The 24,084-nt window shown below is 44.2% G+C and overlaps 1 protein-coding gene across 1 annotated transcript in view; it reads right to left on the bottom strand.

The window, feature by feature from the left end:
* Positions 1 to 24,084, bottom strand: part of MMP2 (matrix metallopeptidase 2) — a 740,650-nt gene that overhangs the window by 88,774 nt on the left and 627,792 nt on the right. Inside the window, exon 10 of the mRNA XM_063437965.1 lies at positions 15,600 to 15,736. Within this exon, the coding sequence (XP_063294035.1) occupies positions 15,600 to 15,736 (137 nt within the window). The remainder of the gene's footprint in view (positions 1 to 15,599; positions 15,737 to 24,084) is intronic.

Below are 24,084 nucleotides of genomic sequence, written 5' to 3' on the forward strand. Positions count from 1 at the left end.
TAGTGCTCTCCCCTCCGGTCAATTATTGATTTCCCCTTCCCTTCTGTCCCTCCATGTTCTCCCCTTCTGTCCCTTAGTGCTCTCCCTTGGCCCCCTGTCCCTCTGCAGTCCCCCCTTGGTGGTCTTCTCACTCCCACCCCCCCCCCCCTTAGTGGTCCTCCCTCTCCCAAACCCCTTAGTGGTCCTTCCTCTCCCAAACCCCTTAGTAGACCTTCCCCTACTCCCCCCACCCCCTTAGTGGTAATCCCCCCCTCCTCAGTGGTCATTATCCCCTCCTCCCCTCTCCTTAGTGGTCATCCTTCCTTACCCTCCTTTGGTGGTCCTTCCCCCCCTTAGTGGTCCTCCCTCTCCCAAACCCCTAGTGGACCTCCCCTCCTCCTCCCTCAGTGGTCCTTACCTCCCCACCCCCGTTCCCCCTGTTTTCCTTCACCCCCCTCCCCTAGTGGTCCTTACTCCCCCCTCTCCTCCCCTTGTGGTCCTTACTCCCCCCTCCCCTCCCCTAGTGGTCCTTACTCCCCCCTCCCCTTCCCTAGTGGTCCTTACCTTCCCCTACCCTAGTGGCCCTTACCTTTCCCTCCCCTAGTGGTCCTTACCTTCCCCTCCCCTAGTGGTCCTTACTCCCCCCTCCCCTAGTGGTCCTTACCTTCCCCTCCCCTAGTGGTCCTTCCTCCCCCCTCCCCTAGTGGTCCTTCCTCCCCCCTCCCCTAGTGGTCCTTACCTTCCCCTCCCCCAATGGTCCTCCCCCCTCCCCTAGTGGTCCTTACCTTCCCCTCCCCCAATGGTCCTCCCCCCTCCCCTTGTGGTCCTTACCTTCCCCTCCCCTAGTGGTCCTTACCTTCCCCTCCCCTAGTGGTCCTTACTCCCCCCTCCCCTAGTAGTCCTTACCTTCCCCTCCCCTAGTGGTCCTTCCTCCCCCCTACCCTAGTGGTCCTTACCTTCCCCTCCCCTAGTGGTCCTTACTCCCCTCTTCCCTAGTGGTCCTTACCCTCCCCTCCCCCCTAGTGGTCCTTACCCTCCCCTCCCCTAGTGGTCCTTACCCACTTACCCTTTCCCTTAGTGGTCCTTATCCCCCCTCCTCTCCTAGTGGTCCTTATACCCCCTCTGTCCCCCCTAGTGGTCCTTATCCCGCCTCCCACCCCTAGTGGTCCTCCCCCCCCTCCCCTAGTGGTCCTTATACCCCCCTCTTCCCCCTAGTGGTCCTTATCCCCCCTCCCTCCCTCCCACCCTTAGTGGCCCTTACCCTCCCCTCCTGCCTATGTAGCGTGGCCGGGCGGCGCGGAATGCGGGACAGGAACCTCTGTTTCCTGTACCTGGCTGCCGGTGGACTGAAGGGAAGCGCTCACTGAGTGAGCACTTCCTGTCATTCCGCCGGCAGCCGGGTACAGGAAACAGAGGTTCCTGTCCCGCATTCCGCGCCGCCCGGCCACGCTACATAGAGAGACCGGCAGGAGGGAGCGCTCTGCGCTTCCCTCCTGCCGGTCACTCAAACCCGGCCACCCTCCATGCAGCAGTGCTGCGCCGCCTGAGGCTTGTAAAAGCGCTCAGGCGGCGCAGCATGAGGAGCGACACCGGGCACAGGGATCCGGCGCACCCTGCTAAGTTGCGCCCTAGGCGGCTGCCTAGGTCGCCTTACAGGTAGCGCCGGCCCTGCTAACAATAATATTATCAGTGAAAGTACAGATTGTATGTGAAAAATGCAAAAAGAACAAAAAAACGCTAACTTTGGCTAGGGTTTGTGCCCAAGTGGCTACTACAAAAGACTAGGCATACCTCATTTTGAATACCCTGGGATGTCTACTTTTTCAAATGGTATGCCATGATGGGGGTAATTTTCATTTCTTGGCTGCCATACGGTCTCAAAGGCAGCCTGGACACTGCAAACTACCGTAATCTGACAAATTTCAAGGTGAAAAAGCATAAATGGATAAGCCGTATATATGACCCTGTAACTATCCAAAACCTCATAAAACCTATACATGGGGGGAACCATGGTGTTCGTGAGACATCACTGAACAGAACTAGGCGTGTTTCAGGGAAGTAAACTATATACTAACAGTAATATCAGTGAAAGTACAGATTTTATGTGAAAAAAACAACAACAAAAAAACAAACGATAACTTTGGCTAGGGTTTGTGCCCAAGTGGCTACTACAAAAGACTGGCCATACCCCACTTTGAATACCCTGGGATGTCTAATTTTTCAAATGGTATGCCATGATGGGGGTAATTTTCATTTCTGGGCTGCCATACAGTCTCAAAGGCAACCTAGGCCACTCAAACCAATCTGTCAAATTTCTATGCAGAAAATAAAATAATGGACAAGCCGTATATTTGACCCTGTAACTTTCCAAAACCCCATAAAACCTATACATGGGGGGTACTGTTTTACTCGTGATACATTTCTGAATACAAATATGTATGTTTTATTGCAGGAAAACCAAACAGTATTCTGACATTAACAGTTAAATTGCCATGCTGAAATTGAAAAATAAGAAGATTTCATAATTTTTTGCAAGTTTTTTAGATTTTATTCATATAAAATGGAGTTCCATATATGAAAGTTTGATATATAATAAGTGTGGGTGCACTTAATATGAAAGAGGTAAATTAGTGTTGAACAGACATTTAGTAAAATTCTGTGGTTTGTTTACATTTTTTTGGGATCACAACTTGTACATTTGGCTGCGGTCTTAAGGAGTTAATTATAATTATTTCCAGTGTTTTGTTATATTTTATTATTTATACTTGGATCATTCATTTATTTTTCTCAAGATCTTCTTTAATATTATTTTCATCACAATCCTTTTTTGGTAAAATATATATTTTTTGTGGGATTTCTTCCTAGTATAGATATCAATTAGAACTGCGATCAAGTATTCTAAAAGAAATATTTTAAACAATTATATTAAAAGTGACATTTTATTTGGGTTACTCCTTGCACAAAAGGGTTTATCTTCTAAATGGGTTACTCGTGTTTCCTTTGTTTCATAGTACAGCCTGTATATTGAAACTAGGTTAACCCCTAAGGGCTTGAAAGCATCCATAGATTTGGATGAATCACAATATATGTGGATACAATGCCTGCGGTTCAAACTCCAGGTTTCCCCCACCCCACCCCCTCTCTTCGGGCTTTGTCCGCCTACTTTGACATCACGGCCTCAGATTGGCCGCATGGTGTCACCGATTTTTAGCTATTTCCTCCCCCATGACGTTGGAGCATCGGATTGGCCGTGTGACATCACTTGGGGGGCGGACCTCTACCATTTAAATATCTGGCGGGCTCCCTTTGCTCGAACACTCTTGATAAATGCGCAACATAGCGCCGAAATGCGCGTTGAGCAAGACGCTGCCGTTTGGCTACTTCTTTTAATAGGGTTTTCTATGTAGCCAGATATTCTAAACTTAGCATAAGGGAGCTAGTGCTTTATTCACTAACACTAACACTTTTTGCAGTATTGGATTCTGAAACTGGGGACAGACTGGAAATTTGGATATCAGTCAGTTTTGGGAGGATAGCTCTTAATGGGGAATGGCATGCTTTGGTCCTGGTTGGAGTACTGCTTTAACATAACACCAACTCAGGCTCTATGCTGTCTGTTCTTATCCCAGATACTTTCTCTATTTTCATGTTACATTTAAATGGCTCTTTTTACCCTCACCTCCCACACTTTGAGTAGTGGGTTCTCTGACCGATAAGGTAGGGGTGGGGTATTTACTATTGCCCCTTATATCCCTGTTTTTTCTTCCTTTCATTCAAACTATATATTATTTGAGATTTTAATATAGTAATATATAATATTACTATATTTGGCTTGAACTCATCTCAAATAGCCTCGGCTTTGTCTAAATATTGCCATCTGTCTACCTTTCTTATGCCTACTCCGGATATACTTTTATAGTGGATATTCAATTATCCTGTGGACATACTGACCTGCTTCCTTTTGTTGTTATATTGCTCTGCTAGCTATATTCTCATATATACTTCAAAGACATCTAGTCTATAACAGTGTAACTTCAAATAGCTACTGGAGAGATCACTATATACTAGGTGGATTCATATCAAATATAGGACCGGTCAGGCTGGCTTATTAGATTTTCCCTTTTGTTTTATTATAACTTTTCTTGTCACTTACACTTTTTTTCTTATCACTACTTTTTCAGGTTTTGTGTGTGGTTATTCTTCTAATGCTATTTACCGAATAGAAATTGAAGTACATGCAATTTTACCATTTATACGGAGTTGTCAACTCTCCTGAGAGTTGATATCTCAGGTAATTTCGGCACTTGGGTTTCACCCTTGAAAATCTGCTCTAGTTATTCCTTTGGGTTTTAGGATTAAACACTTTAAACCCTTAGTGACCAGACCGCTTTTCAATATTCTTACCGTTTGGAACCAGGGCTATTTTTACATTTCTGCGGTGTTTGTGTTTAGCTGTAATTTTTCTCTTACTCATTTACTGTACCCCATCATTATATACTGTTTTTCTCGACATTAAATGGACTTTCTAAAGATACTATTATTTTAATAATATCATAATATTAACTATAAAGAAATTATAAAATATGATGTAAAAAAACACACATTTTCTAACTCTGACCCCCAAATTCTGCTACGCATATACAACTGCCAAAAAACACCTATGCTAAATAGTTTCAAAATGTTGTCCTGAGTTTAGAAATACCCATTGTCAACATGTTCTTAGCTTTTTTGGGAAAGTTATAGGGCTATATTTACTTTGCTATTTCCAAACCATTTGTTTTCAAAATTATTGCAAGTTACATTGTAACACTGATATCTGCTAGGAATCCCTGAAAATGGACAGCACAGATGGACAGTGTAGCGGAGAGCCGATATCTCACAGCTATTCTCCACTAAAGATCCCAGTGAGGCTCAGGAACAAGGTGATGATAAATCCACAGGCAAGGTTTCCAGCAGGTAAAGTAATACAGCAGTATCCCAACAGCAATCCCAATAACTGGACGACACACAGTTTCAGGAGCAGAACTCTTGGCTGGTACATCCAGCCTGCCTTTTATTACGAATGTACACATACAGGCCACACCCAGGGTGAGGCATAAAACAACCAATAGTATCATGGGTGCAACCCACACATCCCCTCCCCTTAGTTTCAAATATAACTTTTACCCAATATCTATAACTCCTGCAATATTAGTGCTACAAACATAAAACATGCATATTCGTAATCAGCAGCCTTCAATTGGTAATACTCTCAAAAATGGTCCCAATCCCTCCAGCAGATCAAAAGTTAGTTGGAGGTCCCTTTATGACCGACCGCAAGCACATTTTCCTGCCCAAAACAGTTCCATAGATTTGGGCTGTGCGGTCGGTCAATTTATGGCATAAAAACGGCTAAGTCCGTTCGAAGTGTGGTCGGTACTTCGACGTTAGTCGAAGTGTCAAAGTGGAGTGGATGGTAAGGGTCAGCGGTGTTCGAAGGTAAAATGGCCGCCGCCACGTGGTCCTTTGTTCGATGCCGTGAACTTCGACGACTTCGACCGCTTCGACGAGTACTTCGGCACTTCGACGGTATCCAAAGTGCCCATTTAAAGCTGCAACACTGCCTTGAGGTAATCAAATGGCCAGGAACCATATTTGTCTTTATAGCCAAGTTAGGGTAGGTGAGGATAATCCACAATACAGGAAGGGGCAGCCAAAACAGGGTTCCGCTACACTGCTCCCCCTTGCCCACAAGCCGGCATACACAGTCTGATCCAACACGGATTGGCTTGGGGATGTCCGGGGGCTCACGGATCATTTTTCCAGGTCAGTTTGTCTTGACAACCTGTCAGCATTTCCATTCTGCTTACCCGGGCGGTACTGAATATTAAAATCAAAGGGCTGTAGCGCCAAGCTCCAGCGCAACAGCCTGGCATTGTCCCCAGCCACCCGGTTTAGCCATACTAACGGGTTGTGATCCGTGAGCAAGGAGAAGGGCTGTCCATACAGATAGGGTTGCAGTTTCTTTAGGGCCCACACCACAGCCAGGCATTCCTTTTCGATGGCGGCGTAGCTTACTTCTCGAGGTAACAGTTTGCGACTGATGTAAGCCACGGGATGTTCTCCGCCATCGGCCCCGACTTGGCTCAGTACTGCCCCCAATCCAAACATAGAAGCGTCTGTGTGAACAAGAAATCGTTTAGTTGGATCGGGAGCTGCCAAGACAGGGGCATTTATCAGTGCATTTTTCAGGTGTTGGAATGCCTGCTCACACTCCGGGGTCCAGTTTACTTGGCGGGGAAGGTTCTTACGGGTCAGGTCCGTGAGGGGTTTGGCCAGGGCACTATAATTGGGAACAAACTTCCTGTAATACCCCGCTGTCCCTAGAAACGCTAAAACCTGGGTCTAGGGGTGGGCCACTGGGCTACTGCCTCTACTTTGGCGGGTTCGGGCTTCTGTTTGCCGCACCCCACTCTATGTCCCAGGTGCTGTACCTCAGCCATTCCTATACTACACTTAGCCGGCTTCAGGGTCAAACCAGCTTCCCTTATCCTGTCCAGTACGGCTCCTATATGGGCCAAGTGTTCCTGCCACGTATTGCTAAAAATAGCAATATCGTCCAGGTAGGCACAGGTGTAGTCCTGGAATCCATCTAGAAGCCGATCCACCATCCTCTGGAAGGTGGCTGGGGCGTTTTTCATCCCAAATGGCATGACCTTAAACTGATACAAGCCAAATGGGGTGACAAAGGCCGACTTCGGGATGGCTTCTGGGGCCAGGGGGATTTGCCAATATCCTTTACATAAGTCAATAGTGGTGAGGTATTGCCCCCTGGCCATTCTGTCTAGTAACTCGTTGTAGTGAAAGCCACTTCGCCACTGTGTTTTGGAGGGGGCTGCTTGCCCGCCTCTTACCCTGTGACTACGGTCCCTGGGCGATTTGGCCCTTTATGCACGGTATTTGGGCATACTGTGGGTTATTGGGCTGCCCCAGGATTATGGGCCCTCTCATCAGCCCATACGAAACTTAAACCCCATGGCGTTTGAACTGTGTTTGTGGCATCTGAGCGCTGTTTGGATATGTTGAGCGCTCAGATTCAAGCCATCTGGGGATGGGTTGAATGTGGGGGTTCTGTTTAGTATAACAGGAGTTATGTATTTTTATGTCTTTTGGTGGTTGCTGGTAACATGTGCTTAATGGAGGCTGTGTTTGTCCCTGGATATAATTAAATCAGCTTCTCCATTGTCTCCAGGATAGAGGATTCTGGGGAATTAGTTTGAGCTGGAAAAACCATGCTTCCAGAAGGTCAAATGCACATGTGTACTAACTTTTGAACCCCTGGTCCAATTCGTATGATTTTTGAGTATGTTGTTCCCCCGAATGGATTGATTGTGAATATGTATTTTTATGCGAATGTGATGCATATTTTGGGAGTTATAAATGTTGTGTAAAAACTGTATTTTCCCTACCTATGATAATTGTATTTTCCTGTGTGTACAGATAATTAGTTTACAGGTAGAGGGGAGGGCTATGTGTGGGATGTAACTATTGTGTGATTGGTTAATGTACGTTACTGTGTGTGTCCCTCCCCTTCATGGGAGCACCTAATAAAAAGGGCGCAAGCTAGCAGCCAGAGAGTTCTATTTTTACCCTCAACTTGAGTCCTGTCTCTTATTGGGGGAATCTGCTACAAGGGATTGCTATGCTAGGCGTATTCCCTTGCTATAATCACTGAGCTCTTGTAAGAGCTTGTTCCTGCTTCGTTCTGAAGGGAGATAGCTGCAGCCTACGGTGCTTATGGTGTCTGGTGGAGTGGTTGGAGTCCTCTGGAAGCGCTAGGAGCATCTTTCAACGGAGGTACCCAGTCAGGCGATCCGTTACATTGGTGGCAAGCGGTGGGATGGCATCCTAGTGCGAGGAGAAGCAGCTCAGAGACACCGGTAACGGGTGGAGTTGTGCAGCGTCCCTATCTTCAGCAACATAATGGAACCAGCAGTGGCTACAGCAAGCATGGCGTATAGCTACTCCGTACTAGAGTTTGGCACGATGGTAGGGTTGCACCTGAAGTTTTACGGACCCAATCCAGAGGAGAAATACGTGCGGTTCGTGTGGGACATGGTGACCCGGAACCTACAACACTGGGCGTTGAGGGAAGGCCAGTGAAGGCCAGTGGGCACGTTGGGAGAAACTCCAGCCACAGGTAGAGTGGGACGAGGAAGAAACCGAGGTGGCCGGTGGATATGGGACCGAGGTCTCTCTACCGGCCCTACAGGGATGCTGGGCACCCGGCCCAAATCCCCAGCGGCAGTATGTTTTACAGGGAGGGGAGACAATCGGTCTCACTCCCCAGCGGCAGAATGTGTTATTGGAGGAAGAGACAACCGGTCTCCCTCCCCAACAGCAACCAGAGGTACCCGAGGTAGAGGACCTCATAGACTGGTCCTGGGAGGACCCCCTGCAGGCAGGTGGAGATGGGACCGAGATCTCTCCACCGGCCCTACAGGGATGCTGGGCAACCGGCCCAGATCCCCAACTAGAGCTGGAGTTACAGAAAGTGGAGAGCATCGACCTCCCCCCCCAGCAGCAGCCGGAGTACCAGGGGGAGGTAAGTGATATTTCTCCTCCCCAGTCAACTTCTTTGTTCCCTGACCCCCCACAGAAGAGCTGGCAACTGGGCAGAGCGCCGCTGGCCTCTGTCCTCCCTTGTTTCCTTCCCCTGAGCCTGACTTTCTACAGGCTGCCCCAGCGGAAGAGCTGGCAACTGGGCAGAGCGCCGCTGGCCTCTGTCCTTCCTTTTTTCCTTACCCTGAGACTACCCCAGCTCTGACCCCGGAGCAGAGCACATCGGGCATCTGGCCCCCAAGTACTCACAGCCATTTGCCCAGCAAGGCCGAGGGTGCCACAGTTTCACCCCACAACTTGGGACCTACAGGCCAGTATGACTTATTGTGGGGGGGGCTATTCTGTGAATTCTTTATTGTGGGGGGGCTACACTGCTAAATTTGTTTTGTGGGTGGGCTACTCTGCTAATTTTGTTTTATGGGTGGGCTGCCCGACTAAGCTAGGTACTGACCGGCAGAAGGTCAGGTACCTGGTTAGTCTACCCCCGAATGGGAAGATATGTAGCGAAAGCCACTTCGCCACTGTGTTTTGGAGGGGGCTGCTTGCCTGCCTCTTACCCTGTGACTACGGTCCCTGGGCGATTTGGCCCTTTATGCACGGTATTTGGGCATACTGTGGGTTATTGGGCTGCCCCAGGATTATGGGCCCTCTCATCAGCCCATACGAAACTTAAACCCCATGGCGTTTGAACTGTGTTTGTGGCATCTGAGCGCTGTTTGAATATGTTGAGCGCTCAGATCCAAGCCATCTGGGGATGGGTTGAATGTGGGGGTTCTGTTTAGTATAACAGGAGTTATGTATTTTTATGTCTTTTGGTGGTTGCTGGTAACATGTGCTTAATGGAGGCTGTGTTTGTCCCTGGATATAATTAAATCAGCTTCTCCATTGTCTCCAGGATAGAGGATTCTGGGGAATTAGTTTGAGCTGGAAAAACCATGCTTCCAGAAGGTCAAATGCACATGTGTACTAACTTTTGAACCCCTGGTCCAATTCGTATGATTTTTGAGTATGTTGTTCCCCCGAATGGATTGATTGTGAATATGTATTTTTATGCGAATGTGATGTATATTTTGGGAGTTATGAATGTTGTGTAAAAACTGTATTTTCCCTACCTATGATAATTGTATTTTCCTGTGTGTACAGATAATTAGTTTACAGGTAGAGGGGAGGGCTATGTGTGGGATGTAACTATTGTGTGATTGGTTAATGTACGTTACTGTGTGTGTCCCTCCCCTTCATGGGAGCACCTAATAAAAAGGGCTGCAAGCTAGCAGCCAGAGAGTTCTATTTTTACCCTCAACTTGAGTCCTGTCTCTTATTGGGGGAATCTGCTACAAGGGATTGCTATGCTAGGCATATTCCCTTGCCATAATCACTGAGCTCTTGTAAGAGCTTGTTCCTGCTTCGTTCTGAAGGGAGATAGCTGCAGCCTGCGGTGCTTATGGTGTCTGGTGGAGTGCTTGGAGTCCTCTGGAAGCGCTAGGAGCATCTTTCAACGGAGGTACCCAGTCAGGCGATCCGTTACATTGGTGGCAAGCGGTGGGATGGCATCCTAGTGCGAGGAGAAGCAGCTCAGAGACACCGGTAACGTGTGGAGTTGTGCAGCGTCCCTATCTTCAGCAACATAATGGAACCAGCAGTGGCTACAGCAAGCATGGCGTATAGCTACTCCTTACTAGAGTTTGGCACGATGGTAGGGTTGCACCTGAAGTTTTACGGACCCAATCCAGAGGAGAAATACGTGCGGTTCGTGTGGGACATGGTGACCCGGAACCTACAACACAGGGCGTTGAGGGAAGGCCAGTGGGCACGTTGGGAGAAACTCCAGCCACAGGTAGAGTGGGACGAGGAAGAAACCGAGGTGGCCGGTGGAGATGGGACCGAGGTCTCTCTACCGGCCCTACAGGGGTGCCAGGCGATCCGTTACACTCGTCTATCCGGGGCATAGGATAGGCGTCTGACACGGTTTTCTCATTTAGTCTCCTATAGTCCACGCAGAAGCGAGTCGTACCGTCTCGCTTCGGCACGAGGACTACCGGAGAGGCCCATGGGCTATCAGAGGGCTCTATCACCCCCAGTTGGAGCATCTCATCGATCTCCTTGCGCATGTTTTCTCTCACCGCTTCTGGGATGCGGTAGGGGGTTTGGCGCATGGGTAGTTGCCCTGGGGTCTCGACCCGGTGAGTTGCCAGAGGAGTGTATCCAGGTACATTAGAGAACGTATCTCGCTTTTCCTCTAACAATTGCTGTACCTCGATCCGCTCCTGTGCGCTCAGCCTATCTCCCAGTGCAACCTCTCCTAAATCCCCAGACAACTGCCCATCCCCCAGCAAAACGGGAAAGGGTAAGCTGTCAAACTCCTCAGTGTTGGACGCACATATGGCGGTTACCTCCTCGGCGCGCTCCTGGTAGGGCTGCATCATGTTCACGTGGAGTATGCGTCGCCCTCCAGTCCCTGTGCAGGGGCCTATGATATAGGTGGTGTCACATCTCTGTTCTACCACCCTATATGGTCCCCGCCAGGCGGCCTGTAACTTATCATGTCGGACAGGTTTCAAAATCAGTACTTTCTGCCTGACCTGAAAGCTACGGTCCCTGGCTCCCCAATCATACCACGTGCGCTGGCGGGTCTGGGCCACCTGAAGGTTTTCCCTTACGGTCTTAGTCAACGCTTCCAGGCGGTCTCGAAAGGCCAGCACATATGGTATGATGGGAGTGCCATCTGCGCTCCGGTCTCCCTCCCAATGCTCTCTAATCAGATCTAAGGGACCTCTGACCCTCCTCCCAAACAGCCGTTCAAACGGGGAGAACCCCGTGGATTCTTGCGGCACCTCCCGGTATGCGAACAGGAGATGCGGCAGGAATCGCTCCCAGTCCTTGTGGGTCTCTGCAAAGGTTCGGAGCATCTGCTTCAAGGTACCATTGAACTGTTCGCAGAGCCCATTCGTCTGGGGGTGGTAAGGGGCACTGATAATAGGCTTAATGCCACAGATCCTCCAGAGGTGTTGGGTGAACTCTGCGGTAAATTGGGTGCCCTGATCCGAGATAATCTCCCTGGGTAATCCCATCCGAGAGAATATCCGCATGAGGGCATCCGCGACCGTTTCCGCGTGGATGTTGGTCAGAGCCACTGCCTCTGGATACCTGGTGGCATAATCTACTACTGTTAAAATATACAGTTTCCCTGACGGGCTAGCTTTCCGGAGGGGACCTATCAGATCTACCGCTATTCGGCTAAAGGGTTCCTCAATTATGGGTAAGGGGTGGAGTTTCGCCTTCCTTCGGTCTCTCCGTTTGCCTACCCTCTGGCAGGTATCGCACGTAGTGCAGTATCTGCGTACTTCCTGGCTAATCCCTGGCCAGAAGAAACTTTGGGTCAGTCTGTACCTAGTACGACTGACCCCTAGATGTCCGGATAGCGGAATATCATGCGCTATCCGGAGTAACTCCGCTCGGTACCGCTGCGGCACCACTAGCTGCCTCATTACTATCGGGTCTGACCCCGTAATCTGCTTGTCTGTTTCCCTGTACAAAAGCTGTTTATCCCAGACAAATCTCTCTCCCTCCCCCCCGGGTGAGCCCGTGACAACTTTGTCTCTATAAACTTGAAGCGTAGGGTCTGTGGCTACTTCTGCTGCAAATTCATTAGGTGGGGCCCAGGGGACACATTCTAAGGGAGGGGTAGGATCGCTTACCTGGACCTCCGGCAGTGTGTTGTAGTCCTGGGTGCGGGCCTGTTGTCGGGTGACCACAGGGTTGGCTTCTCCTGTGGTAGGCATCTGGGGCTCAAAAGCAGAGGTGAGCCTCCCCAGATCGTTCCCCAATAAAACCTCCGCCGGTAGCTGCGGCATCAACCCCACCTCCACGTGCCCTGTCCCCGCTCAGGAACACGGTGATGATAAATCCACAGGCAAGGTTTCCAGCAGGAAAAGTAATACAGCAGTATCCCAATAGCAATCCCAATAACTGGACGACACACAGTTTCAGGAGCAGAACTCTTGGCTGGTACATCCAGCCTGCCTTTTATTACGAATGTACACATACAGGCCACACCCAGGGGGAGGCATAAAACAACCAATAGTATCATGGGTGCAACCCACACATCCCCTCCCCTTAGTGTGACACATAATCCCATTATTATACAGTTTCAAATATAACTTTTACCCAATATCTATAACTCCTGCAATATTAGTGCTACAAACATAAAACGTAATCAGCAGACTTCAATTGGTAATACTCTCAAAAATGGTCCCAATCCCTCCAGCAGATCAAAAGTTAGTTGGAGGTCCCTTTATGACCGACTGCAAGCTCATTTTCCTGCCCAAAACAGTTCCATAGATTTGGGCTGTGCGGTCGGTCAATTTATGGCATAAAAACGGCTAAGTCCCGTTCGAAGTGCGGTCGGTACTTCGACGTTAGTCGAAGTGTCGAAGTGGAGTGGATGGTAAGGGTCGGCGGTGTTCGAAGGTAAAATGGCCGCCGCCACGTGGTCCTTTGTTCGATGCCGTGAACTTTGACGACTTCGACCGCTTCGACGAGTACTTCGGCACTTCGACGGTATCCGAAGTGCCCATTTAAAGCTGCAACACTGCCTTGAGGTAATCCAATGGCCAGGAACCGTATTTGTCTTTATAGCCAAGTTAGGGTAGGTGAGGATAATCCACAATACAGGAAGGGGCAGCCATAACAGGGTTCCGCTACAGACAGCAACTGAGGAAGCCTCCTGGAGAGGCGAAAGGCTTGGCTGAGGTCTTGTTGTACTCCACCCACCCTGGGCCCAAGACCAGGTTCCAGCTTCCAGTGGGTAGGCCTCTCCTCCAAGCGAGTGTAGCAGTATGCTCTTAAAAGAGCAAGTGATTATAATCCCAGGGGAGTATAGTGATATAGCAATCCCCAGAGTGATACAGCCATTCCCCCCACACATGAGATGAGACTCTATGGTGAGGGTAAGCAGGAATTTGTATATTGGCAGCTACAACTGACCTTATATGCAGGTCCCCATGCAAGAGGCAATGCCCTCTGGACCTGTGAATAGACTAGAGTAAAAACATACACACAATTACATTGGCTCTCAGGTCCAGGACACTCCCACATAAAACAAAATATTCCCTCCTCTGGGCCTGGGAGATGATTGAGTTAGGAACTGTACTAAACTCTATTATCTCCAGGTACAGAAAACATAAATTTTTACCAAACATAAATTTTTACCCAAAAAATACCTTTTAAACACACAAAACGCACACACAAGTTACATCCCTTGATAACCCCAATCTGGATGACCAACATAACCCAAAATCACCCAGATCGGTTCAGGGGTTTGGGAATATCCTTGGAGTCATAATTCGACCAACCACATGCATGGTCCCATGCCCAAAACGGTTAGAGAGAATCAGGGCTTGCGGTCGGTCTAGTTCGGTAGTTTAAAAACCGAACAAACTACCGAACACAGTCAATGTTCTTAACTACCAACTGAAAGAGTGGGATAGAAAAAAAAAACACTCAATCAAAAGTGAATGGGATTCAATCTCACTCTAGAAGATTACCTCTTAAAGTAAACGTAACAAAGAAAATGGTAATAACCTTTATTAAACTAAAATTAAGCAAAGAAAATATATATATATATATATATATACGTATATATATATATATATATATATATATATATATACGTATATATATATATATATATATATATATAGATAGATAGATAGATAGATAGATAGATAGATAGATAGATAGATATATTAGGTATAAAGCTTACCCTGGATAGAAACATCATAGCAAGTTGTGTTGGTGAAAATCACATAAAGGTGAGGAATTAAAAACCTGGGGATATGTTCCTTAATCTCATAGAAAATGCTATATATATTGTATGTGCACATACGTATAAAGTCCGCTAAAATAAATAGTAGTAAGGCCTCTAAAGAGGACCAAGTAAGACTATAGGGACATCCAATATGTGGACCCATATATAAGAGAGACGGAACAGGAGTACAGACTGCCTCGTACAAAAGATGAAAATTAAATAAACCAAGTAGCGCTAAAACGGTAAAATCCGTAAGTAGCTCACTGGTGGAAAATAAATTCACGAAGAAGCACAAATGGGTGTAGAGCTATGTAGCCGACCCTGCTGTACAGACTCTCTGGGAGGCTATATGTCTCGTTTGGCAATATAAACTATAGGGGAAATCCAATAGTGATATATCCCCTAATGTGAGACTAAAAGATACATAAAATCCACAGCGGTATAAACAAGAGTACCTTAAATCAAAAAAGCTCCCTCCGAAATTAGTAACTTTAGAGTAAAGGAGACAATATCTTAGAAAACCCTGGGCTTACTATCTAGCCCACAGGCAGGCCATAGATACTAAACTGCTGCTTCAAGGCAGCCTAACAAATCCCTATAAGCTTATGTAAGCACATACTTGAAAAAAAATAAAAATAATGAAAGCGGACATCCGTCAAACCCAGGTAAAAAGTAGAAAAGAAATGCTTAGTTAAAGTAAATGCATTGGCAAAATGCTCGCCCCGCGTTTCAGCGTTTACATACGCCAGTCAATGTTCTTACCCTGGAGCTTGTTTACCTTGTTCATGGGAACATTTCCATTTTACATCCATTGCTTTTCCTTGAGAAATTTTACCGCAATAAAAAATGTGTTGTTGTTAAGAAGCCATTCAGCAGCATGTTTAAAGTTGAAAAAAAGTTAGATTTTATGTTAGATTTTATAGAATATTATGCTTACCTTATATGGACATCTCTATTTTGGAAATTTGCTTCTGTAATGGGAACCTTTAAATGTTATACCTATCCAGCACTTTTATATTTTATATTATTTCACATTTAAGTATATCAAAAGCTCAGCTTTCTTAGTATCTGGCTATTTTCTATATATTGCCTCATATTGTATACTAATTTCACAATAGAGTTATGTGTAGCTTACCTGTCTTTAATAAAGTATACGTATAATTGGTTCTAGAGATAAGCTCATCAAATTATATGTAGTGTTTTATGACATCACCTGAAAAAAAAATGGTTTTCTCCTCCTGAGGATCTTCATATACGGCATCAATCTTATCAGGTAGTTCAGACCAGAATATAGCCCTGAGTAGGGGTCCTGATGGTCTTGTTCCTATGTTCACTGTTCGCCATATGAATCTACAAGCAAAGTCATAATATGAAGATATAAACAATACAGAGTACATAAAATTTAAATGCTAAGAAGTGCCTAACTTGTGTAATCTAAAGTAGGTCCATTTTTAAGCATGACATACAAATTACACTTTCCATGTTCATTAAAGCGCATGGCTAGCACATACATCTAGAAAAAAACAGTATACATCTATAACAATAACACATGAAAGATCCAATATGCAATGTTAGTATATTATATATATATATATATATATATATATATATATTATAACAGTTATTTTGCTTACACATATAAAGAGATTAATTACCAGGCAAACATCTTTAGGAGTACTTTTAGTGTCTTAGAATTGCTACCTTCCATATATGGAGAGAAGGAAAAATCCTTGATGGCACAGTACGCCTACTTAACGGTCAGTTATGTACACATTTCGCCAACACAGCAATGGATTCTCATCTACTACTTGTGTCCCAAAAATTTCTGATTCAAAGTACCAGAAACTGGATTCTTTCCAGTTGAAAAAAAGACTCCAATTGTGCAGAACATCAACTCTGCCTCTTCACCTGCAAACAAATAGGTTTGAGTCTTGTCTATTTTTGGGACAGCCCCTGGTGTTGACAGAGTTGTGATTAATTCAGGATCTTATCTTTCAACTTAGTCTGGGTCTGAAATATTCAGTGAGGGAAAAAAAAAAGTATTTGATCCCCTGCTGATTTTGAACATTTGTCCACTGGCAAAGAAATGACCAGTCTATAATGTTAATGGTAGGTGTATTTTAACAGTGACAGACAGAATAAAAAAAATGCATGTCAAAAAAGTTATAAACTAATTTGCATGTCAATGAGTGATATAAGTATTTGATCCCCTATCAATCAGCAAAATTTCTGGCTCTCAGGTGTCTTTTATACAGGTAACAAGCTGAGATTAGGAACACTCTCTTAAAGGAAGTGCTCCTAATCTCAGCTTGTTATCTGTATAAAAGACAACTGTCAACAGAAGCAATCAATCAGATTCTAAACTCTCCACCATGGCCAAGACCAAAGAGCTGTCCAAGGATTTTAGGGACAAGATTGTAGACCTACACAAGGCTGGAATGGGCTACAAGACCATCGCCAAGGAGCTTCGTGAGAAAGTGACAACAGTTGGTGTGATTATTCGCAAATGGTCTCCCTCGGTCTGGTGCTCCATGCAAGATCTCACCTCGTGGAGTTTCAATGATCATGAGAAAGGTGAGGAATCAGCCCAGAACTACACGGGAGGATCTTGTTAATGATCTCAAGACAGCTGGGACCATAGTCACCGAGAAAACAATTGGTTACACACTATACCGTGAAGGACTGAAATCCTGCAGCACCCAAAAGGTCCCCATGCTCATAAAAGCACATGTACAGGCTCGTCTGAAGTTTGGCAAAGAACATCTGAATGATTCAGAGGAGAACTGGGTGAAAGTGTTGTGGTCAGATGAGACCAAAATCAAGCACTTTGGCATCAACTCAACTCGCTGTGTTTTGAGGAGGAGGAATGAGGCCTATGACCCCAAGAGCACTATCCCCGCCCTCAAATATGGAGGTGGAAACATTATGCTTGGGGGTAGGGGGGGTTTGCTGCTAAGGGGACAGGACAACTGCACCGCATCAAAGAACGATGGACGGGGTCATGTACCATCAAATCTTTGGTGAGAACCTCCTTCCCTCATGGAGGGTATTGAAAATGGGTTGTGGATGGGTATTCCAGCATGATAATGACCCAAAAAACACAGCCAAGGCAACAAAGGAATGGCTCAAGAACAAGCACATTAAGGTCTTGGAGTGGCCTAGCCAGATCTTAACCCTTTAATGATGGGTGACGGACGGGGTCCGTCATCCTGGGGAGACCCTTAGCACCGGGTGACGGACTCTGTCCGTCATGCGTTCAAATTAACCCCAGATCGCCGCGATCACGGCCATCGCATGGTTAACGGTGCTCAGTTCTGCCGCTGTATTAGAGGCAGACCGGGAGCACCCGATCGCGCTGCCCTTGCAGCAGTGATCGCTCTGACAGGCTGTCAGAGCGAGCACATGTGCTGCAGGGACTCACGATCCGCCTCCCTGCGCTTCCGGGTTCTGTGAAGTGCAGGGAGACGGATCAGAGCTGATCTTCTCCCTGTGTAAAAAAATAAAAAACCCTTCCCTGCCAAATGATCAATGACTACAGTGATCAATTGGCAGGGTATATATACATTTTACTGTGATCTTATTTTTTTATTTTTTTTAACCCGAGGGTCAACTTGTATTTTTTGTAACCCTCAGGGGTCAATTGTATTAATTAATTTAAACATATTAAAATTGTATATTTAGCTAGCTGGGGTGGGTGGAAGTTAGTGGGGAATTTGGTGTTAGCTAGGGGTTATCATTAAAACAAAAAAAGTTTTAAAAAGTTACAAAAAAGTTTGAATAACATTTTTTTTAAAAGTAAAAAAAAAAAAAATCCCACCCTCCTTTATCCAGTCCTAATAAAAATTAACCCCTTCCCTGCCAGGTGACCACTACCTACAAATATCAAAATACAGATTACAGTATTATACAGTGATCCAATAATTTTTTTTTTTTTATCCCCTTAGGGTTAACTTATTTTTTTTTAACTCTCAGGGGTTCAATTTATTTAAATTACTAATTTAAATATTTTTAAATAATATATTTTGCTAGCTGTGGTGGGTGGGAATTATGGGAAATTGGTGAATTTACAGTTAGTGCTGCTTACTGCTAGTTAGGGGTTAACCATAAAAAAAAAAAAAAAAAGCTTGTCAAAAGTTAAATCTGTAAAAGAAAAGTTTTAAGAAATTTTAGGAAAGTTTAAAAAAATAATAAGCAAAGAAAAATTGTTTAAAAACTAGTTTTAAAAAGTAAAAAAAAAGTTAAAAAAGTAAAAAAAAAAAAAAAAACATTTAAAAATGCTCATTACCTCTACACTTGGAACATACTAGAGAAAAATGATCCCACGCTAATGTTCAAAATATGCCTTTTGAATTACCCCAGGGTGTATTCTTTAATAAATAGTATGTTTTGGTTTTTGGGGAAGTTTCAATAACCAACCATCTAAACTAGTCCAAAATGGAACATGGACACAGCATAAAAGTTAGAATAAAACTGAATGGCTGCGTCTCAAATGTGCCCCTACAACACTATTATTATTATTGCCATTTATATAGCGCCAACATATTCCGTAGAGCTTTACAATATTATTAGAGGAGGGATTTAACGATAAATAGGACAATTACAAGAATACTTACAGAAACGATGGCTTGAAGAGGGCCCTGCTCAAACGAGCTTACAGTCTATAGGACGCGCTTACAGTCTATAGGACTAACATCCACATATACCTGGCAAAGGTACATATGGAGGTATTTCTGTACTCAGCCGACATAGCTGAGCAACATATGAAGTATTATACAGTCGTAGCACACATACGATTTGCAAAATATACAGTGCAAAGTCACTTTGTGTGTCAAAAAGGCAGAAATAACGCTTATTACCACTACACTTGGTACAAGCTAGCGTAAAAATGATCCCACGCTAAGGTTCAAAATATGCCTTTTGAAATACCCTGGCATGTGTTCTTTAAGACATTGTATGCCTTTATGGTGTAGCTGTAATATATAGCCTGCTCAAGTGCTCCAAAGTGGGACATGGACGCACCAAAACCCTCCATGAAAATTCACACTTAAAAACCTGAACTAGAGATGTCGCGAACACGAAATTTTCCGTTCGCAAACAGCGAACTTCCGCAAATGTTCGCGAATGGGCGAATAGGCAGGGACTCTTTCTGGCCACAATAGTGATGGAAAAGTTGTTTCAAGAGGACTAACACCTGGACTGTGGCATGCCGGAGGGGGATCCATGGCAAAACTCCCATGGAAAATGACATAGTTGATGCAGAGTCTGATTTTAATCCATAAAGGGCATAAATCACCTAACTTTCCTAAATTGTTTGGAATAACGTGCTTTAAAACATCAGGTATGATGTTGTATCGATCAGGTAGTGTAAGGGTTACGCCCGCTTCACAGTGACAGACCAAACTCCCCGTTTAACGCACTGCAAACAACCGCAAACAGTCCAGGAGGCTACAGGACTCACCCACCAAATAGCATTGACAACGCTACCCGGCAATCTATGGCTCCTGAATAGCATTGGCAACAATACCCGGCAATCTATGGCTCCTGAATTGCATTGGCAACAATACCCGGCAATCTATGGCTCCTGAATAGCAGTCGCAGAGATACAGCACCCACGGACTGGTGATCCTTAAGGTGCAGCTAAAGCCACTTTGTCTATAGACAGTCATAACAGTTAACCTTTCCACATCATATACATGTTGCAATGCATAGTCTCTGAGAGCGGTTGATCACAATTCATACTAGGATGTCTTCCATGTTTTAGTGCAAACTAGTCTAACTACTAATATAGTTGAAACATGTTACTTTTATTCATGCCAGACAACCATGCAGGCCAGACTAACAAACATGCCAGGGCCAATCATAGTTAACCACCTCAGATAGTAACATGGCTCCCTCTATATACAGAGTAACATGGCTTCCCTCGATATACCGTGTAAACATGGCTCCTCTCTATATACAGAGTAACATGGCTCCCCTCTATATACAATGTAAACATGGCTCCTCTCTATATACAGAGTAACATGGCTTCCCTCTATATACCGTGTAAACATGGCTCCCTCTATATACAGAGTAACATGGCTCCCTCTATATACAGAGTAACATGGCTTCCCTCTATATAACGTGTAAACATGGCTCCCTCTATATACAGAGTAACATGGCTTCCCTCTATATACCGTGTAAACATGGCTCCCTCTATATACAGAGTAACATGGCTCTCTCTCTATACAGTGTAAACATGGCTCCTCTCTATAAACAGAGTAACATGGCTCCTTCTATATACAGTGTAAACATGGCTCCTCTCTATATACAGAGTAACATGGCTCCTCTCTATATACAGAGTAACATGGCTTCCCTCTATATATCATGTAAACATGGCTCCCTCTATATACAGAGTAACATGGCTCCCCTCTATATACAGTGTACACATGGCTCCTCTCTATATACAGAATAACATGGCTTCCCTTTATACAGTGTAAACATGGCTCCTCTCTATATACAGAGTAACATGGCTTCCCTCTATATACCGTGTAAACATGGCTCCCTCTATATACAGAGTAACATGGCTCCCCTCTATATACAGTGTAAACATGGCTCCTCTCTATATACAGAGTAACATGGTTCCCTCTATATACAGTGTAAACATGGCTCCTCTCTATATACAGAGTAACATGGCTCCCTCTATATACAGAGTAACATGGCTCCCCTCTATATACACTGTAACATAGCTCCCCTCTATATACAGAGTAACATGGCTTCCCTCTATATACCGTGTAAACATGGCTCCCTCTATATACAGAGTAACATGGCTCCCTCTATATACAGAGTAACATGGCTTTTGGGATTGCCAACAAGGGTTTTGCCACCAAGTACTAAGTCAAAGGGGTCAAATAGGTATTTCATTCATTGACATGCAAATCAATTTATAACTTTTTTTGAAACAAAGCAAAACTCAAAGTGTTTGAAAGGTGTCTAAGCGCTTAAAAATTACTAACAGGGTGTGTAAAACTATAGGTGTACACAATCACCTTAAGAAAATGAAAAAACAGTACCGGTAATAATAATACTACCAAATGAACACCACCCAATGTAACACTTATAGGTAATACTTCCCAACAATCATATCTATGTAGTTAGAAACAGCTTCCTCTCCTAGAATCTATGAAAAATAAATTTTACAATACATAGTGAAGTCTGTACAATAATGATACAAAACAGGAAAGTATAAAATGTTCACTCACAAGCATAGAGCCGTGCCAGGCTCTATATAATCAGTGTTGGGGTGCCAAAAACTGGCTACAGAGGAATTCCAGACGTGGATACACAATAGGTACAAAATTATTTATTGTTATAGATATATAAAAAAACGATAATATAAAAAGGACATATATTAGCAGTGTGTAGAAATGGCATACACTACCACAAAATTTACAAGTCCTGATAAAACAAATAAAATGTAAACGCGTTTCGACTTAAAACAAGTCTTCCTCAGTGCAGAATAAAAGTTAGCTGGCTTTCTGTGTCGTTTTATATCTTCCATTGCCCCTCTTGAATTGAATTTTCGCGGCAACCATGCACATCACTTCCGAGTCGGGGCCGGAGATCTTTTCACTTCCGGGAACGAGAATATAATTTTGCCTCATTATAAATCCCTGGTAAGACCACATATTGAATATGCTGTGCAATTTTGGGCTCCTGTTCTAAAGAAGGATAAATTGGCACTAGAAAAAGTGCAGAGGCGGTCTACAAAATTAATAAAAGGAATGGAACATATCAGCTATGTAGAAAGGTTAACACATTTAAACCTATTTAGTTTGGAAAAACGTCGCCTGAGAGGGGATATGATAACATTATACAAATATATTCGGGGCCAATACAAACCATTGTGTGGAAATCTATTCACAAACTGGACTTTACATAGGATACAAGGTCATGCGTTTAGACTGGAAGAAAAAAAGGTTTTGTCTAAGGCAAAGGAAAGGTTTTTTTACTGTAAGAACAATAAGGATGTGGAATTCTCTGCCTGAAGAAGTGGTTTTATCAGAGTCCATATAGATGTTCAAACAGCTACTAGATGCATACTTGCAAAAACAGAATATTCAAGGATATAATCTTTCAATGTAGGGTAATAACTGCTTGATCCAAGGATAAATCTGACTGCCATTCTGGGGTCAAGAAGGATTTTTTTTTCCTAGCTTGTTGCAAAATTGGAAGTGCTTCAAACTGTGTTTTTTGCCTTCTTTTGGATCAACAGCAAAAAACAAATGTGAGGAAGGCTGAACTTGGTGGATGCAAGTCTCTTTTCAGCTATGCAACTATGTAACCTGGTAGTTTTTATATGTCTTGGTGTCATTTAATTGCCGATATTTTTGGTTCTCGTAATCTGCTCTATTTTGTAGAACGATCCCTCCACCTTTATCAGCTGGTTTTATTTTAAGTTTAGGGTTATTATTTAAATATTGGAGTGCTTTTCTTTGTTTGGCATTCGAGTTAGAATTCTTATGCATTCTCTTCTTAGTGTTGGGAATTTTTGTAACCTCATTCACAACTAAAGTCTCAAATGCTGCCATGGCGCCACTTTTGCATTGCCTTGGAAAAAAGGTAGATCTTTATTTGAGCTCTGTGTGTATAAACTCTGTCTGTGCAATCAAATCTTTAGGTGGCAGATTTTTCAGAAATATTTTTTTAAGACATAAATTACGGGTGGGTGAGAGGGGGTGAGGATCTTTTGAAACAATTTATTCAAACTCTGAATTCTAACCCGAAGGGCATAATTTTGACCAGTGAATATAGTCACACCAGCATACATTTCCTAGATTTGGAAATTTATATCGATAATAGTGTACTTAACACCAGGAATTATTTTTAAAAAGGTGGATGTAAACGGGTTCATAGACTTAACCAGTTGCCATTATCCCCCCTGGCTTCGAAATTTCCCAGAGTGACAATTTATTTGAATGCTAAGAAATTGCAGTGACACAAAACAGTTTGAATCCCAAGCCAATGACCTAACCAACTTTTTTAAGGAAAATAATTATGAACCCGGAGAGTTGGAAAAAATGCTGGTACAATCTGTAAATCGGGAAGGTCTTCTAGTATATAAAAAAGATAAGAATAAGAGTCAACAAATTACCACTAAAAGAGTTCCAATAATCTTGGACTACAACAGTAACTCAAAACAAATTAAACATATAATAAACCAAAACTGGCACACACCTAAGACAGATAAAGAACTAAGTTCAATTTTGGGTGAAAAGCCGAATATAGTCTTTAGGGGTGCTAAAAACATTAAAAATAGGTTAGTTAAAAGTTTTATGAAAGATCCTTCAGTAAGGAACATGTTCAACTTACAAAAAGAGTTTTACCCATGCAGGACATGTTTAGCTTGCAAAAAAACTAGTCTTAATAAATCCAAGACTTTGAGTCCAATGTCACTAAAAGAAAATATAGGGTAAATGATGTCCTCACTTGTCAGTCGACTAATGTGGTGTACCTCCTCTGGTGCCCCTGTGGTCTGCAGTATGTGGGTATGACAGCCAGGAAGCTCAAAACCTGCATACTGGAGCACATGGGGAATATACAGAGGGGGTACACAAAAACAGTGTATCTTTCCACTATCTTGAGGTACACAATAAAGACCCCTCTTCTTTGGGATTTATGGCTATTTGCCAGAGGAGACCAAACTGGAGAGGTGAGGATAA

Source organism: Pelobates fuscus, chromosome 12 (assembly GCF_036172605.1).
Source record: "Pelobates fuscus isolate aPelFus1 chromosome 12, aPelFus1.pri, whole genome shotgun sequence".
Classification (NCBI taxonomy): Eukaryota; Metazoa; Chordata; class Amphibia; order Anura; family Pelobatidae; genus Pelobates; species Pelobates fuscus.